Source organism: Bubalus kerabau, chromosome 11 (genome assembly GCF_029407905.1).
Source record: "Bubalus kerabau isolate K-KA32 ecotype Philippines breed swamp buffalo chromosome 11, PCC_UOA_SB_1v2, whole genome shotgun sequence".
Lineage (NCBI taxonomy): Eukaryota > Metazoa > Chordata > Mammalia > Artiodactyla > Bovidae > Bubalus > Bubalus kerabau.
The window spans coordinates 73631530-73651157 of NC_073634.1; the positions used below are offsets into that span (position 1 = coordinate 73631530).

Sequence of the window (19628 nt, forward strand, 5' to 3'; positions counted from 1 at the left end):
TTCATCTTTTTTATGGCTTAGTATTACAGTGTGTGTGTGTGTGTGTGCAGGTGCACACATATGTTACACGTGTGGGCAGCACGTGTGCTGCATCATCTTTATCCATTCACCCAAAATTGGGCACTTAGGGTGTTTCCATATCGCGTTCTGTTTTCTTTGGCACAAACCTAGCTATTGAAAAATTCTCCAAGGTAAGAAAAAAATACAAGATAATAAAACCTTAGAAAAATAAGCAATTCTTTTATTTCTACTTCAAAATATATTATATACATCTGGAACTCTAAGGGAAAATAGACCAGGAGATTATTCCGTCATAAAAAATAAAATAAGATACAAATAACAGTCGCCCATCCCAGATCCACCTTTAACCCAGAAGAAAGGGGCCTGAGCTGCCAGTTGTCCGGCTGTCGGATGCCTTCCCCCCGTCGGTGACCTCGGGGCTTCCTCACGGGGATTCTGTGTCTAAGAGCTCCTGGAGCATTTTGAGGACTTGCTTTGGCTGGCCGGCAGCCAGGTCCTGCAGCCGGGAGCCCATCTGCTCCTGGAGGCTCCTGCACAGCCGGCAGACGGCCGTGCGGACGTTCCCGCTGTGCCTGGGCAGGACGCCGTTCCCCATCATGCTGTTCAGGAAGTACCAGAGGACTGGAAGGACGTGGCGCTCCACAGCCTGAGGCTTTCGGGGGTAAACCGAGGCCACCATCACTGTCATACAGAAAAGAGGGACAGTTACTTGAATCAGGCACTCTCTCCCTCTCTCACCACCTTCTCTTGGAAGGGGACACCAACTCTGTCCTCCAAAAGGCAGGCAACCCTGGGGGCCGACTGCCTGGGTCATTAGACACATGACCTAGGGCTCACAACTTGCTTTAGGACCCATGGAAATATTTTAAATTCTTTTAAAATCAGAAGGAAAAAAAAGTATGAAGTTGTCTAACCTGCTTTATACTTGAGTTCATATCAACCAATCATAAAATATAATTTTAAACTTTGGGTTTGTTGGTTTATGGAGGAGGGGGTATGCAAAGGCGAAAGTGCTCAGAGCCTGTGACAGAGTAATTGGTCCCTGAAGCCCAGGGCAAAGGGAAGACGCAGGCACATCTGGACTGCAATCCTCTCTGTTATTTACTAGCCTTGTGAGCTTGAGAAAGCCACTCAACCTGTCTGAGCCTATCCCCTAACCTGTAAAGTGAGGAAAAGAATTCTGAACCCAAGTCTTGAGATTGTTAGATAATAGATGCAGGTGAAGTGCCTGTGCGGGTACGCACGTGACAGAGAAGGTAGCCCTAGAGGTGCTTTAATCTGCATTACCACCTAGGAGAACTCACACAGAGAAAACTTGTTCTAGGGAGGAAGATCAGGATTCTCTCAAATGAAGCATTCTGGAAAATAAAACTGCCAGCAGGAGATAAGACCATCATGGCCTCCCTGGTGTCTCGATGCCAAACCTCATGACAAGCCCAGTAGTAACTCAGGAAGCACAAACATGCTTTGTAAACCATCAAGCTCTGCACGGATCCTCATTCAGAGTCATTCATTCCAATGATGAACCCTCCAAATCTGGTTACCCCAGGCCCCCTGCCTTCTCTAAACCCTGGAAAACTCAGAGACAGGCTAAAACCTGCCAGCAAGCCCTCCATCACACAGAAAGTGCCAGGGCTGCCCCCAGTGTCAAGGCCATGTCAAGGGGTACCCCACGCTGCTTCAGACAGGTTGCTAGAGCCCTCAGCTTTGGTCGCATCAACCAAAGTGCGTTCGTGCTAACAATGCTTGCTTGACAATCAGCACACTCTGCGTGTCATTCTGCCAAAAGATAAGTGTTGGTGAAGGCAAAGACTGCTGAGAGAAGCACTTGATTTACTTATGGGCAAAGAAACTGGAAGCTTTCCTGAGCTGAGACACACCCGGGAAACTAGCACCGCCTGAGCCTGAGCCCGGGGCTCAGAGGTTTCTATCCTGACTCCATTTCACTCTCACCTGAGAGGCAGGACAGTCGCCTGTTTCACAGAGGAGGAAACCAACACTCATGGGTCAAGGAGATGGTCCAAGACCCCACAGCTAACAAGGGCAGAGGGCAGAAGCCAAGCCTGCCTTGACTCCCAAGCCCACCCTCTTCCCACTCCTCGCTGCCCCAGATCTCTAGGAGTACCACGTTTCAGGGGCTGGTCTGGAGTTTTATTTTTTAGAGAGACCCCCAATTTGTCCTTCCTTCATCAACTCAACTTCATCCAATCCCCCAGGATACTTTGCAGCATGTGCCCCTGTGATTTCAGAGCCAGCCTGGGACAGTGTGAACCAGCGAGAATGGCCTGGCCCCCCTCAGCTCAGCCTGAGGCTTTCCCTGTGCCATCTCCCATGGAATGTGTATCTTGACTTTCTGGCCATACCCTCAGGGTTCCTGCACCCCACACTGCGGGCCTCTTGGGGCATGCCCAGTAACACAGTTGAGCTCAGTCGTGTCTGATTCTTTGTGACCCCATGGACTGCAAGCACGCCAGGCCTCCCTGTCCATCACCAACTCCCGGAGTTTACTCAAACTCATGTCCATTGAGTCAGTGATGCCATCCAACCATCTCATCCTCTGTCGTCCCCTTCTCCTCCTGCCTTCAATCTTTCCCAGCAGCAGAGTCTTTTCCAATGAGTCAGCTTTTCACATCAAGTGGCCAAAGTATTGGAGTTTCAGCTTCAACATCAGTCCTTCCAATGAACATTCAGGACTGATTTCCTTTAGAATTGACTGGTTGGATCTCCTTGCTGTCCAAGGGACTCTCAAGAGTCTTCTCCAACACCACAGTTCAAAAGCATCAATACTTCGGTGCTCAGCTTTCTTTATAGTCCAACTCTCACATCCATACATGACTACTGAAAAAAACATAGCCTTGACTATACGGACCTTTGTTGGCAAAGTAATGTCTCTGCTTTTTAATATGCTATCTAGGTTGGTCATAACTTTTCTTCCAAGGAGGAAGCATCTTTTTATTTCATGGCTGCAATCACCATCTGCAGTGATTTTGGAGCCCCAAAAAATAAAGTCTGCCACTGTTTCCACTGTTTCTCCATCTGCTATGAAGTGATGGGACCAGATGCCATGATCTTAGTTTTCTGAATGTTGAGCTTTAAGCCAACTTTTTCACTCTCCTCTTTCACTTTCATCAAGAGGCTCTTTAGTTCTTCGCTTTCTGCCATAAGGGTGGTGTCATCTGCATATCTGAGGTTATTGATATTTCTCCCAGCAATCTTGATTCCAGCTTGTGTTTCTTCCAGTCCAGCATTTCTCATGATGTACTCTGCATAGAAGTTAAATAAGCACTGTGACAATATACAGCCTTGACGTACTCCTTTTCTATTTGGAACCAATCTGTTGTTCCATGTCCAGTTCTAACTGTTGCTTCCTGACCTGTATACAGGTTTCTCAAGAAGCAGTTCAGGTGGTCTGGTATTTCCATCTCTTGAAGAATCTTCCACAGTTTATTGTGATCCACACAGTCAAAGGCTTTGGCATAGTCAATAAAGCAGAAATAGATGTTTTTCTGGAACTCTCTTCCTTTTTCCATGATCCAGCGGATGTTGGCAATTTGAGCTCTGCCTTTTCTAAAACCAGCTTGAACATCAGGAAGTTCACGGTTCACATATTGTTGAAGCCTGGCTTGGAGAATTTTGAGCATTACTTTGCTAACGTGTGAGATGAGTGCAATTGTGTGGTAGTTTGAGCATTCTTTGGCATTGCCTTTCTTAGGGATTGGAGCGAAAACTGACTCTGGAAAATTCCAAAGTCAAGGAGGTCCTCATTCCTGGGAAGGCAGGACTGCACCCAAGGAGCCAACTCAGCCACATTGACGTCATAACATGGGAACCAAGAAGTGAGAGTTATGTTACCTGTGTTGGAAACAGGCTGAGAAGGGAGGGCACAGTTAACCATGAAGCCACCTGGTCAGGCCCAAGGGTGGTGGGAGGGTAGGAGGAGCAAAGGGAGATGGGCGGAGCAAGGGGAGGTGGGAGGAATGCAAGTGGTGGAGGAGGAACAAGGGAGGGGAGGGGCAAGGGGAGGGAAAGGGGTAAGGGACTGGGTGGGGGGGAGCAAGGGGGAGGAGTCAGGGGCAGCCAGAGGGAAGGGAAAGAAAACGAATCATCCGATTAACCCTCCATACTAGACAGCATATTAAACAGCAGAGACATTACGTTGCCAATAGAGGTCCATATAGTCAAAGCTATGGTTTTTCCAGTAGTCACATATGGATGTGAGAGTTGGACCATAAAGAAGGCTGAGTGCTGAAGAATTGATGCTTTTGAAGTGTCATGCTGGAGAAGGCTCTTGAGAGTCCCTTGGACAGCAAGGTCAAACCAGTCAAGCCTAAAGGCAATCAACCCTGAATATTCATTGGAAGGACTACTGCTAAAGCTGAAGCTCCAATACTTTGGCCCCCTGATGTGAAGAACTGACTCTTTGGAGAAGACCCTTATGCTGGGAAAGATTGAAGGCAGAAGGAGAAGGGAGTGACAGAGGACAAGATGGTTGGATGGCATCACTGACTCAATGAACACGAGCAAACTCCAGGAAATGGCGAAGGACAGGGAAGCCTGGCATGCTGCAGTCCATGGGGTCGCAAAGAGTCAGACCAGACTGAGCTACTGAACAACAACAAATAACTCAAAAGTTTCCTAAATCTCCACTGAATCTCTCCTGTGAACATGGAGGTAAAAACTATCCCAGGCAGCTGAGCCCAGGCTCCCTGACCCCACCAAAGGGTAAAGGGCTCACCTCCCCCTAATCTGTCACACCTCAGCCACTCCTCCCCCCATGACGCCTCTCCCCTGGACTCTCTCCTCTGGCAGTGAGACATCTACACCCTGGCCCCAGAAAGCTCAGTTCCACTCTCAGTCCACATTCACCTGGCTGAGGGGAGCTGGGTGTCTCCCCAGCTGACAGTCCCAGCATCATGAGGAAAATGCCATTAAAGTCGAGCTTAAAAGGCAGCTGAAGTAATTAGCAGAAGATTTACTCCCGTGTTAAGCTGTGCTATTATTAGTCCATGCCTTGTGACAATTGAAGTTTTCTTCCCTGTTCCTGGCTGACACAGAGTTAATAGAAGAACTATGTAGAAACTCTTTGTTTTTGAGCTCAATTGGAAATAGATGGATAATATTTACAGTAAATGGATACCCACTCACCTCTGGGGCCCATAAAGTACCTATACAATCAGAGAATGCTGATTTTGAGTAACAGGAAAGGGTTCATTGTCTGATACCCAAGGTGCTACATGACCCCATTCTCACTTCAGGGCACCCCAACCTGGCCCTGAAGCAGCATCGTAGCCCCCAGCCCAATCTCACTCAGGCCATCTGTTCAGAGCAGGCCTGGCACCTGGACCAGAAGTAAGGGGCCACTCCAGGGGCCCTGGGAGGATTGAACCAGGGTGCAGAGGTAAGACCAGGAGCAAGAGATGAGGGTGGGCAGAGGAGCGGGAATGATGCCCTCAGGTAGGCAACACACACTGAGCACCTCTGGAATTATTTTTTAAGAGCAGATTATTGGAACTCCCCTCGTGGTCCAGGAACTAAGACTCCATGCTCCCAAGGCAGGGGGCCCAGGTTCAATCTCTGGTCAGGGAACTAGATCCCACATGCCACAACTATAGATCCCGCATGCAGCAACTAAAAAAGAAAAAATCCTGCCTGTCACAGGAAGATCAAAGATCCTTCATGCCGCAGCTAAGACTTAGCATAGCCAAATAAATAAATAATACATTTTTTTAAACAAGCAGCTTATCACATTTTTTAAATGGTCTATAGGGTTATTTGATGGCTTTTTTGTCTAAGATAAGTGGGTGGCTCAACTACATGCCAGGAGAGAAGAAGAGAGATGGGCTGGAAGGCTGGGACTCACCGGCCAGACGTTCCATGACATCAAGCATGGCACGGCCACTCAGGAAGCGCACCCGCCCAGCAAACACTTGTAGAAGGCCAAGGTTGTCTGGAAGAGAAGGAGAGTGTCAGCGGTCATGATGCCGTGGCCTGAGCAGAGGCACCAGTTGTTCAGGGCAAGGTACCCGCCGCACCTTCATAGGGAAGAGCCCCTTTGGGAAGCTGGATTAATTTTTCCAGGTTACAATGGTGCCTGGAAAAATAGTGAATGTACACGGAGTGTTTGAGGAACAGTGAGTGGCCTATGACAGCTAGACTGGCACCCACATTGGCCCCATTTACTCCCAGAAGATCTGGTTCATATTGTCTATATTTCTTCAAAACTGCTGTGAGCTTTAGAGAAAAATAGGTAGATAGATAGATATAGATGACTGATGATAGATGCATGATTGGTAAATGAGAAAGAAAGCAACATAGCTAAATAATTGAGAGGTAGATCAGTATTATAGATGATATATATAGAAAATAGGTAGATGATAGACAAAGCATATGATAGATACAGATGATATTAAGAGAAAACATAGATGAATGATATAGAGAGAAAGATGGATGAATGGATACAGATGTGGATATAGAGATATAGTTTTAGTGGAAACTGAGGCACTGAGCCATAATTATAACTAGGATCAGAATTCAGAAAACATGTACCTCCTCAAAGCCTGAACTTGGGCTCTAATCAATAGAACATACCCACAGCCGGCTGGTCAATTATTTCCACACTGAACATTTACTGATATCCACTACGTAACAGGCATGGAGCTAAGAACTAAATGAAACCTGGTCCTCCTCCTGCTCCTCTTTTCCTTCAAGAGACTCCTTTGACAAAGAGATGGACACTCGATCATGAACTCTTACAGAGAGTGGGAGTCTCCATGCTCATGTAAGCAAGAGCCTGGGGGTTCTGGAGCTACGGTGACCAACAGGTCTCCATTTGCCCTGGACCTTCCCCATTTTAGCACTGAAAGCCCCACATCCCTGGGAAACCATGATGGTTGGTCACCCTATCTGAAGCATAAGCCCTGGCTGGTTCTGGTAGGATCAGAGGAGGGAATGTGCAGGTTGGGGATGGTGAGGGGCACAAGTGATCTCTCTGTAGTTTATAACCTTCCTGCACCCCTATACTCAGCAGTCCAGTCTTACCCATGGGTGAAGCCTGGGGCCAGAGCTCTTCTGCCTTTTAAAGGAATGTTTATTAAAGACGGACCACTAATGATAAAGCCCCAGCAAATGGGCTGGGGGATGTTCTGGGGATAAAGAGACTCGCTGACCTTCTTTGATTGTACTTCTAAAGTAAACTCCAGCCAGATCCCACAGCTACTGATTTCAGAAGGTGCTCCCTCTTCCCCATTCTAGCTGACACCTCCTGGTTTCCCAAACTACTACACTTGAAGTCCTGTATCCTTCACCAAAGATCTGCAAGATGAAGCAAGTGGCCCTTTACCTGAGAAAGGGGTGCTAACCCAGACAATACACAAGGCAGGAATGGACTCCTTTTACTCCTGGATTGCCCCTTCAAGGTCTGAGGAGGTGCCCAGCACACATAGCTCTCAATATCTGCAATCACTGCAGACACAGCAGAATTCCATGGGAGGCGAGCAAGGGCCAAAATGCATTCTTCAGGGATGTGGCTCTGGGAGGTGAGGTGCACCCAGCAAGGGTGTCCTGTTTCAGGAGCTGACCATCTCAAGGCCAGATTTCTCTGCAGGAGACAGAGATTAGCAACCTGCCTAAGGAAGTTTTTCCAGGCGTGTTCCACCTTCTCTGAGTTCATGCCTCAGCACCGAACCTCAGCATCCCCAGAGATGTGCAATCAGAGCTTTGTTTTTCCCTTCAGGCAGCCATTCTAGCTAAGAGCTAACTTATGCTTCCCTTGCTTCCCTGCTGAGATCTGTAAGAAACACAGAGGGGAAAATATATACATGTACATCCTGTGCATCTCTGCAACTTGCAAAAGTTCCAGAGTAAAATAATTTGTTCAGAAAGATAAAAGAGATACCAGGTTCTAGAATATTTGTTAGCAAGAAGTGGTTTCATGGTGTCCTGGTTAAGCTATAAATTGTAAGAATAGATTTTTATATCAACATCACCTGCATTATTGTTTCCAGGTGCTTCTGGTTGTCACCCCACCCATGGCTAATGATAGCCATGAGCTCACCTCTGTGAACAAGGAATTCTTCCCCTTGCTCTCCCCCATCAACACAGTCCAGAGCATTCTCTGGGTGCCGCTAGACCTCCCCACCCCTGGCCACTGATATGACCTCCCAGAGCCCGAGAGAAGTGGAGATCTTGGGGAATACTTGAAAATGCACAGCCAGGGGACATCTGTGCCAGCCCATGCTCCCATGGTGCCTGACACACAACAGATGCCCAATAAATGCTTATGGACAGCAAGGCAATGCTAAAGCAGACACACTAAGTTGGCCTATGCACCCCAGGTAACACCCCAAGTAGTTGCCTTTCTGCCTCTGACTACTTCCATAGTGGCAGCTCACCGTTTGTGTCACTCTAGGTTTACTGGGAGTCGGTAAAGGACAGTGGCTAAGAGACTGGGTCCAGATCGCCTGGGTCTGAACCCTGGCCCTTCCATGTTTCACTGTGAGATGTTGGACAAGTCACCCTCTCTAAACCTCAGTTTACCCATCTATAAAATGGGGATAATATTAGTACTTTCCACATAGAACTGCTTAGGATACTGCCTTGAGAAGACCGTTACTATGCAAATATAAGTTATTGTTGCTACTATTACTATGATTACTCTAAAATACTCTGAAAGCCCAGCAACCTTCATGAACCTCAGCAACCTTAATTGAATCCTCTTCAATTAAGAGGCTGGTATCTAACTTTCAAAAACTTAAAAATCCATGCTCAATTAGACTAACACAGAGTTTTCATAGGCTCCTTTTACATACCATAAGAAGCCACACTGGCCTTGGCGCTGCCCACACAAAAGGAAAAGCAAAGCCTTCAGTATAGAGAAATTAGCCATGGGCTGGCAAGCCAGTCATCTCAGCCTCCCTGAGCCTACAATGAGCCTCCCCTCTCTACAATGGACTGAGGTCTAGCTGGCCTCACACCTGTCTCATTCAACGTGATTCCAAGGCTACCAGGCCACGTCATTCCCAGGCTACTGGGAAGCCAGAGAAGAGCTTTTAAGAAAGCATAAAAAAAAAAAAACGTGGTATATCATAAACAGTGGCAGCAAAGACACTGGAGTCAAACTGGGCTCCCAACAATAAGCACAAGACTCAGTAAGTTATGACTCCCCAGGTGACTCAGTGGTAAAGAATCTGCCTGCCAAGCAGGAGAGGCAGGTTCAGTCCCTGGGTTGAGAAAATCCCCTGAGAAGGAAATAACAACCCTCTCCAGCTTTCTTGCCTGGAGAATTCCATGGACAGAGGAGCTTGGGGGCTACAGTCCATGGATTTGCAGAGTCAGACACAATTTAGTGACTAAATCACCACCACCACCTGTAAGTTATGTCACACACCTGAATTCTCTGTGGCCACCAAATCTAGGTCTGTTAATTGCAGGGAAACTGGGAATAAGCCACCAAAACAGAAAAATACAAGCTATGACATAGCACATGATGGAGCTGTTGAAAGTGACTCAAGTGCATAATTATGTGTAAATACTCATGCTCTGCTTTTTAAAAGGGGCTTCCCTGGTGGCTCAGAGGTTAAAGCGTCAGACCCAGGTTCGATCCCTGGGTCTGGAAGATAACAGGATGCAAATTTCAATGTGTAATATTATCATGACACTGTACACAAATATACACAGAAAAAAATACCTAACATGAAAAATGCTGACTGTCAGCAATGGTTTCTTTAAGGAGTCCAGACTGTAAGTTATTTTCCTTCCAAATGCTTCCATTTTTCTTTTGCTCAGTAATTAATAAGTATGACTTTTACAGAGGTGGAAAGTAAACTTCATATTTTTAATAAAGCAAACTAGAAAGACTACTTAACAGTGTGGGAAATTGAGTGGTGTTAAGTAAAAGGAGCAAAGTCAAAATTGTATTTACATTATTATTAATATTATGAAATTTGTATACATGCAGACAAAAAAACTGAAGATAAGAGAGACATTTTTAAGCAGTGGGTATATCAGAGGAACACCCCGGATGAAGTTTATGTTTCATTAACAATACAATGTTGGTCAGATGATTTGTATAAAGTAATGAATTTAAAGTCAGAGCAAAAGAGCAAAAGTAGATCTGATGCTGCCCATTTCTGAGCTTATCTGCTCCCTGCAGCAATGGCCAGGGGCTGCACTAAATAGTTTCTTTGGCGCTCAGTCTGACCAGGTGAGCTGTCAGCAGCCTAATGTTTTAATTAATGAAGTTTCTTCTGTAACTGTCCCAGTAACAGAGCCCAAAGACAGAGCCAGCCAATCTTTGCTCAGGAACCGCCTTGATCCCCGAAATACCTCTCCTGAAATCAGAAGGTCTTGGTGCTGAGTAGAAGAGATGACACCCCAGGCTCAGGCCTGAAGATGCCCTCAGGCAGGCAGTGACCAAGGGCAGAGGACAGGGAACAAGGCTCCCGACATGCCTCCTTTTTCACTGTCCCCCAAAGCGAACATGGGCAGAAATCCCACCTGCTCTGTCAGCCAGCACACCAGTGGCCCACTCACCCCGGGGAAAAGCGAGGGACTGGAAGAGATATGGTGTCTGATGCCCAGACTATATCATCCAATTCTAGAAACAAGAGGTCACCTAAAAACAGGAGGTCACCTAAAAAGACCAATCTCCCAGTTTGGCTGTATCAACTGGACTTTATGCCAGAAGAAAGCCTGCCCCGTCTGTGTTTTTGACCTCCTTGAGCCCATTGAGTGGGAAACAAACAGTAATGTGCTGTGACTTTCCACACAATTATCTCATAGCATTTCATAGCTTCTCTCCAGCCTGGAGCCCAGAGTTGCTCATGGGGCATGAAGAGGCCGGCTTGGGAGAAAACTCCTTCTGCTCAAAGGACCCCATGCCACTACCAGGAGGGGTCTGTGGGGCTAACGGTCAACTAGCGCTGCCGGGCTCAGCCTGGGTGATTCGGGAAAGAGGATGTATGCCCCTCCTCTCCTGTCACACCTGCCGCAGTCTCTACATCCACCACCCAGTCCCCCGGGACACTGGGAAGTTTTGTTTCTTGCATCCATTATTTCCTCTGCAGGGCAGGCCTAGACCATTCCAGGCAGAAGAGGACTATTCTTTGGGAAAGCTTAGCAACTGACTCCTACCAGTTCTGACCTTCATGGATTGAGAAGTAGGTTCATTACTTCACAGTTAAGAACACTTCCAAAACCAAGCATTACTGGTTAGGCTGGAAGGGCATGGCTCAAATGACCAGGAGCCAAGACCCTAGGCTTGACACTTTGGGAGCCACAGGAGCCTTGTGCCAGGGGGTCAGTGGGCTCCATCCATCCCTTTGAAGCCAACTCCATTCCATTCCAGCCTAGCACCGACCTAAAGATTAGAGAGGAGGATGGGGCCGCCTCCCCTGCCTCCATTCTCCTTGCACCAAATCCTCCGGCTGATGGACAGAGGGAGCATTATTAGCCATCCCCAAGGGGACCCTGTTCCAGGAGGAAAGGAGAACCGTAGACATCTTCCTGGATGCTGCAACCTGCCTCAAGGTGGGTCAGATCATGAAAGCAGAACATCCCTAGGCTCCCTTTTCTGGGTGTCCAGCCCAGGTAGGTACAGCAGGGCCCCAAGTAGAGGAGACATGAGCCTTGTGACTGTGTGAGACATCAGATTCTGTAGCTCAAAGTTCAGGTGCTCCAGTGTGCTCAGGGAGGCCAGCTAAATGGAAGAAAAGGGGAAACTAAAATCCCTGGACGGGGAAGAGTTAAAAGCTCCTCTCCCCAGACAAGGGTGCTCAGCCTCTTCAAATAGCTAAAGCCTATTTTGCTTGGTGCTGGTTTTCCCAATAAATCTAGGGCCCACGGTGATTTACCAAGAGCCTTGGTTATTGGCAACAGCAATCTCACTTACCCAGAGCAGTGCAGAGAACAAGCTGTAATTTAGAGCTGGATTTATTTTGTTTGTTCTACAGCAACAAACTCAGCAAATCATAAATTCCCTCTGAGATGAAGAGAGGAAATTGACAATATTTATGATCTCGAGAGGCGGAGAAGGGCCTGACCAGGCCTTTAATTTGTAACTGAAACTTCTCCTGGAGGCTCCAGCCAAGGACACAGCTGGTGTCCCAGCCCCAGGGAGCTGGGCTCAGGCCAGGGTGCGGGATGGGGAGGAGGGGTGGGTGTGCCAGGCGGCGTTTCCAGCCACACCATGGGGATGGAGGCTCTGTGCATTCCAGAGGCAGGACATGGCTCTGTGCTCATTGGAACATATGGCAACAGAGCCAACAGTGGTTCTCAGATGAAACATTTCCTCACATCAAGGCAAGACTAGTTTGTGAAAGACTACTGGTCTGGACATGAGTCTATCATTTTCTACGTTCTCACATACCTGAGGTTTTGAACTTGCACTTCAGTCTGTGTACTAGATACACCAGATATGACCATCTAATCATCTAGCAAAGGAATGGATAACAGAAGGTCATATACACACTGCTGTATTCAAAATGGATATCCAACGACAAAATGGATAACCGCAGGGAACTCTACTCAATGTTATGTGCCAGCATGGATGGGAAGGAGGCTTGAGGGAGAAGGGATACATGTGTATGTATGGCTGAATCCCTTCACTGCTCACCTGAAACTACCACAACCTTGCTAATCAGCTATGCATGCGTGCGTGTTAAGTCATTTCAGTCATGTCCAACTCTGTAGCCCACCAGGCTCCTCTGTCCATGGATTCTCCAGGCAAGAATACTGGAGTGGGTTGCCATGCCCTCCTTCAGAGGATCTTCCCAACCCAGGGATCGAACCCACATCTCATGTCTCCTGCACTGGCAGGCAGGTTCTTTACCACTAGCACTACCTGGGAAGCCTGGTTAATGGGCTTTACTCAAAAAAAAAAAAAAAAATTAACAGTATAATGTCTGAAAAAAAAAATAAATAGATGCACCAAAATTTCCACCTAATGTTCCAGAACCAAGATGTGATCCTGCAAAGCTCATAAGGGACAGAGGAGCTGCCGTCTTTCCTCATGTCTCTCCCTTGGCTTCTGCCTTTTTGTTCTTTTCATTCTTCCCCAATCCCTCACTCCACTGTCACTCTCCACTCCTCACCCCAAATCACTGCAAAGGCGATTCTCATTCATTCCATGCTCAAAAAGCAAAGGGATCCCAACCTGACTCCTATCTCAGACAGTCAAAGTGGTCACCTTTGTCCTTTCTAACAGGCTTGCCCTCCTGTCTCACCAGCATCCTGCCTGGCTCCCATACAGACCACATCCCCTACTACTATCTCTACAACTAAAAAAAACTTGACAGCTCTTCTAACTCCTTCTCAGTGATCCTGATCTGTTTTTCCATCAGGGCCCCAGTGGCTCACTTGCTTGGCACTATGTGACCCAGGGCGAGTTATTTCCATCATGTGTACCACGAGGAGGCAAGACTAGGTTGTCTCCACTTCTACCAGATTGACATGACATGGAAAAGCCTACCAATAAAGAACCTGGGAAGCCCTGGGCTGCCCACCCATGCCCTATGCAGCCTCAGGAAATATTGGGTTGGCCATAAAGGTAATTTGGGGTTTTCCATAAGACCCCAAATGAAACTTATGGGGTTACAGAAAATCCCAAATGAACTTTTCAGCCAGTTCAGTGTTTGACCTGAGAGCCAATCAATGCCTTTTCACCGCTCTGCTGATTCCAAAGGAGGGAAGGTGGAAATGTCCATCCTAAGCTTAACAGAGGGGCCAGGGAGGGAGCCAGCCACCTACCAGAGCCCAGCAGGGGCTCAGAGTAAGCTCACCTAGACTCTCAACCATTGCATCCAGCGCCGTCGCCGCAGCCGCGTAAATTCCTGAGTTCTTGGAGTTGAGGTTGTCTGCTACAGCAATAATGATGGAGAGCAGCATGGGCTGTAAGCTTTCTCTCAGGAGGGGGATCATCTTGGCGAGGGACTCCAGCGCCCACTGATTCACCTTCTTGTTGGAATCCTGAAGCCTTGGGGTGAAAGCATCAAAGACCTATTGAGGGAACAGAAACCAAGAGCCCATGGGAACCCAGGCTGGGCAGGAGTCCTACAGCCCCACCAGCTGCCCTCGGCAGGGATTCCTCCTCCCTGCTGGGGACCATCCAGCCTATGTCAGAGCATTCCCAGTGATGAAGAGCTCACCTCTCAAAGGGGGAGGAAACAAGAGGGGAAGGACTGTATACTGAGTACTCGTTGGGAGCAAATGGCATAGAGCATCTTGTTAGGTACTCTGCACTCGCTCATAGAATAATCTTAATGACCCATGAAGCACAGGTTCTCATCCTCAGTTTACCATTAAAATACAAAACAAAACCTGAGACTGAGAGAGGTTAAATGATTTGCCCAGATCACACAGCTAGTAAGAAACTTCAAGCTTATATCTTAACTACTCTGCTATGTGCCTTGAGTGTCAGCCTCACTCCAGGAAGAAGCAGGCATCTACCCTCATTTCCAGACTGTGAAACCTGTGCTTTCTCTGAACCCACCCATCCAGCCATCCTGGCCCGGTTGCCTGATCAACTACATGTTCTACCCCCAAACCTCATGTGCATAGCAGGGTTGGGGCAGCCCTTAGCCATGGCAACCTCCATCTCCACCCCCCCTCCCTATAAATCTGCTGGGAGGATGAAAAATGCCCAGCACGTCTCTGAGTGGTCCCAAGGTGCCCAACAGGAAACAATGCACTTGTCCTCTTGGCCACTTCCAGATAATCTTATGTCACCATGGAAACTGAAAAGCAAGTGTTTGTCAGGCTCCCTTTACCCTGGAGGGTCTGGCACAATGTCCAACCCTCTCCCGAGTTTTCCAGATTGAAGTTGCACCCACTGGGGGGAAAGACAGGACAGGTGTGGGGTGACACTCACCTGGACCAGGTTGGCAGTGATGAGCTCTGGCTTGGCCCTGCAATTCTCAACGAGCTGCCCCACACCTTCCATCCGAGACTGGTACTCCTTGGCCTCCAGCAGCCGCGTCAGCTCCCGTAGCTGTTCCACCATCTCCAAGCCGCCCCGCATGGAGGAGCGCAGCCCCACCAGCCGTGGGCCATTAGAGCAGAGCCTGCGTGGAACAAGCATCTGACCTGGGCAGCCCCAGGGAATGAACATACATCGTGTGCCATGCAGAGCCCCCAAAGACAGATGGGGCTGAAACCAGAGTTTGACCTGCAGCTTAGTCCACTCGAGCCTCCCCTCCACCCATTGCTTGGGGTCACAGGCCTTGGAAACTCTCGAAGTGCCTTTTCCTCAGGAGGGTGCCAATTGGGTGCCTAGGGTTCTGTCCTCTTATCAGTGGGCAGAGCTCTTTCTTCTTGCTTTTTTTTTTTTCCTTCCTCTTTTCAGAAGGTAAGTTAGGAATGGGGTGAGGGAGCTTGGAGTGAGGGTGGAAATCCATGGAAGGACAACAGACACACTTTAATCTAAGAGTTGGGGAAGGTCTTGCCAGGAGCCTGCATCCTGACCCCTGGTCGTCTAGGCTCTGCTCATATCCTCTGGGAAAAGGGAAATGTTAAGAAGCCCTGTTGTCTTAACATTTGTCTTAACATCACAGGCCCATCATATTCCCCTGGTCTGTTCCAGCCAACAGGAGAGCTGCTTCACACAGAACTCCTATCCCCCACCCTCAGTGCTCACCTGGGTCTCTGAGCTCTGCCCTACACCTGAGTCCCACCCAGCAGAGGACAACATCATCCATTCTGACAGTCATCCCTATACCCCAGGCTCCTTGCCTAACTGTGTGCCAAGAGCTCTGCTGGACACTGTGAGCGATGAGATGAGAGGTGTGGTCTTTGCCCAAGGAGCTCATGGACCAATGGGAGGTGAAGGACTGAAGGCCGGGGCAACCTGTCCACCTAGGGGACATGGGGGCAGAGGGGCAGAGAGAGCTTCTGGGGGAAGGTCACAGTGGGGTCACATCTTATAGAATAAATAGGCACGTTCCAGGTGCAGATGACACAGCATAGGCAGAGGCACAGGAAAGAGAGAACTCGGAGGGCCGGGGAGCTGAGGTCTGGCTGAGAGCAGGGAGTTAATCTAGAAGATGTGGAGGGGGCTTTCCCCAGGGGTCCAGCTAAAGAGTCCAGATGTTCTCCCGCAGAAGGAGTTTAGTTTTAGGTGCAGGAGTAACTTTCAGATTCCTGTTGGGTGTCTAACTCCTTCTGATGCCCACTCTCTCACCCCTGGGCCTATTTCTTCTCACCTGCCTTGACTCTACCTCTGCCTCTAAATTAGTCCCAGCATGGCCACTCTGATGGCAAAAGGTGCTCTAAGTGGATGGAGAAACCCTGAGTTCACATGGAGCCTGACCCCATCCCCCTTAAACAGCAGCTACACAGCTGAGACTTCAGGAACCCATCTCTACCAGCAGATGCTCCCTAGCCCACAATTTGCCCTCCCCGAGATGTAGGTAGGGAAACCCTCCCCATAAACTCACCCATGAGTCCTGCCGACCAAGTAGGGCTCAGTTGCAGCCCAAATGCATACCCCTCTCCCCACCCAGGGCCACTGCAGGCCCCAGGCCAAGCAGAATGTCATGGTCAGCAGTCTTGGATGGGGAGCCCTAGGGAGACAAGAGCTACTGTACCCGTCCTGGCCAGGCAGCCCATTCTCATACACCACCAGACTTCTTGACACCTTGCGGTCTTTGGCGGATGGAAGTTCATCACCATCTTCTATTCCCTTGAGAAATACACACACACACAACATGAGCTGAAAGGGGTGGCCCTCTGGGGAACTGCCAGATGCTCCAGTCTAGACCGAAACAAGAGGAATAACCCCTTCCACCCAGGAGAGCTTGGGAGGGCCCTGGGGAGCCTTCCAGGGGTCAAGATCCCCACTTAGAAGATGAAGGCAAGAAAACCTAGGCAGGCACAAGGGACACAGGCAGCGAGAGGCAGAACCAGGTTTGAGCACCAGGAAGGAAATTCTACCCATCAGGCATCATGGATAAAATGAAAGCCTCTAGAGTGCATGACCCCTCCCCTTGACCCGAGTGAGGGTTGCAGGCTGCCAGGCTCAGCCCTGATGCCCACCCCAGACCAGCTCACACCTCACCGCCTGCCAACTCACCCGCTGTTTAATAGCTGTCATGACCTTCTGCAAGTCATGGGACGGGAGGGACTGCTTCAGAAATGCATCAAACTTTGTGTTTGACATCAAGATATTTACCATCTTCCGGCCGTAAAACCTGCCATTGGAGAAAGATCAGGATGAAACAACAGCCACAGGAATGCAACATAAATTTGCTTTACAGCTTTGCATAATTTTTATAATTATAGTAAGAGAATTTTTAATACTTTTTCTATTATGACAATAATCCCAACTCAGAATAAACACTGACCATAATCCCACTACCAGGAGAAAACCGCTATTAAATTTTTATATTATTTTATTATAGTCATTTTCTATACATATATATTTTTAGTTGATATCAGAATGTATATACAACTTTTACCCAGATTTTTTTACTTTATCATTAATCATCTCCCCATGTCATCCTTTTTAATGGCTAAGTAATATTCTGTTGGATGGCTACACCAAAGTGTATTAACTTTTTTTCTAGCATGAGACATTTAGAAGTCTGAGAACCAGAAAATATAAAACTCCTAGAGGAGAACATAGGCAAAACACTCTCTGACATACATCACAGCAGGATCCTCTATGACCCACCTCCCAGAATATTGGAAATAAAAGCAAAAATAAACAAATGGGACCTAATTAACCTTAAAAGCTTCTGCACATCAAAGGAAACTATTAGCAAGGTGAAAAGACAGCCTTCAGAATGGGAGAAGATAATAGCAAATGAAGCAACTGACAAACAACTAATCTCGAGAATATACAAGCAACTCCTACAGCTCAACTCCAGAAAAATAAATGACCCAATCAAACAATGGGCCAAAGAACTAAATACACATTTCTCCAAAGAAGACATACAGATGGCTAACAAACACATGAAAAGATGCTCAACATCACTCATTATCAGAGAAATGCAAATCAAAACCACTATGAGGTACCATTTCACCCCAGTCAGAATGGCTGCGATCCAAAAGTCTACAAGTAATAAATGCTGGAGAGGGTGTGGAGAAAAGGGAACCCTCTTACACTGTTGGTGGGAATGCAAACTAGTACAGCCACTATGGAGAACAGTGTGGCGATTCCTTAAAAAACTGGAAATAGAACTGCCTTATGATCCAGCAATCCCACTGCTGGCCATACACACTGAGGAAACCAGAAGGGAAAGAGACACGTGTACCCCAATGTTCATCGCAGCACTGTTTATAATAGCCAGGACATGGAAGCAACCTAGATGCCCATCAGCAGACGAATGGATAAGAAAGCTATGGTACATATACACAATGGAGTATTACTCAGCCATTAAAAAGAATACATTTGACTCAGTTCTAATGAGGTGAATGAAACTGGAGCCTATTATACAGAGTGAAGTAAGCCAGAAAGAAAAACACCAATACAGTATACTAACGCATATATATGGAATTTAGAAAGATGGTAACAATAACCCTGTGTACGAGACAGCAAAAGAGACACTGATGTATAGAACAGTCTTATGGACTCTGTAAGAGAAGGAGAGGGTGGGAAGATTTGGGAGAATGGCATTGAAACATGTAAAATATCATGTATGAAACGAGTTGCCAGTCCAGGTTCGATGCACGATACTGGATGCTTGGGGCTGGTGCACTGGGACGACCCAGAGGGATGGAATCGGGAGGGAGGAGGGAGGAGGGTTCAGGATGGGGAACACATGTATACCTGTGGCGGATTCATTTTGATATTTGGCAAAACTAATACAATTATGTAAAGTTTAAAAATAAAATAAAATTTTAAAAAAAAAGTGAAAAAAAAAAAAGAAGTCTGAGAAAGGGTGTGGTGGGGCAGTCTAGAAGGGAGGGGTCAGCTCTACCTGATGAATAGTGGTGGAAGGGGGGGACCCCATAAGATGGTCTACTGGATCTGCAAGAGTGCGGTTGGAGAATAGCAGGCAGAGACCAGACCCAGGAAGAGAACAGGATAGAGAAGAAGGAAGGTAAGACCCAGTTTAGGGAGATGTGAAGGAACTGGGCTTGAAGCTGAGGAATGACCAGATTTGCACTAAAATCGAAATGTCTCAGGACTTCCCTGGTGGCGCGGTGGAAAGGAAACCAGGAAAGGAAACCACCTGCCAATGCCAGGGACACGGGTTCGATCTCTGGTCCAGGAAGATCCCACAGGCCGAGGGCAACTGAGCCGGTGCACCACGACTCCTGGGCCGGCGCTGTAGGGCCTGAGAGCTGCAACTGCTAAGCTTGTGTGCTGCTGCCCTACTGAAGCCCATGTGCCTAGAGCCCATGCCCCGCAACAAGAGAAGCCACTGCAGTGAGAAGCCTGCACATCACAACGAAGAGGAAGCCTCGCTCCTCACAACTAGAAAGTCCACACAAAGTAACGAAGACCCAGCACAGCCAAAAATAAATACATAAATAATTTTTTTTTAGATGTCTCAGGCAGCAGTGTGGAGAATGGATCTTCCAGGACCAGGCTGGGTCCGGGAGACCTATTAGGAGGCCACTATAATAATCCAGGCAAGAGATGTTAAGGCCTGACATAGGCAGGAGGGTGG

General features: G+C 47.8%; 1 protein-coding gene across 1 annotated transcript in view; it reads right to left on the reverse strand.

The window, feature by feature from the left end:
* Positions 1-231: 231 nt before the first annotated feature.
* Positions 232-19628, reverse strand: part of TOGARAM2 (TOG array regulator of axonemal microtubules 2) — a 44301-nt gene continuing 24904 nt past the window's right edge. The window contains 6 exon segments of the mRNA XM_055541749.1: positions 232-702; positions 5882-5968; positions 13797-14013; positions 14885-15077; positions 16599-16693; positions 17084-17201. Coding sequence (XP_055397724.1) covers positions 365-702; positions 5882-5968; positions 13797-14013; positions 14885-15077; positions 16599-16693; positions 17084-17201 — 1048 coding nt within the window. The 3' untranslated portion in view covers positions 232-364.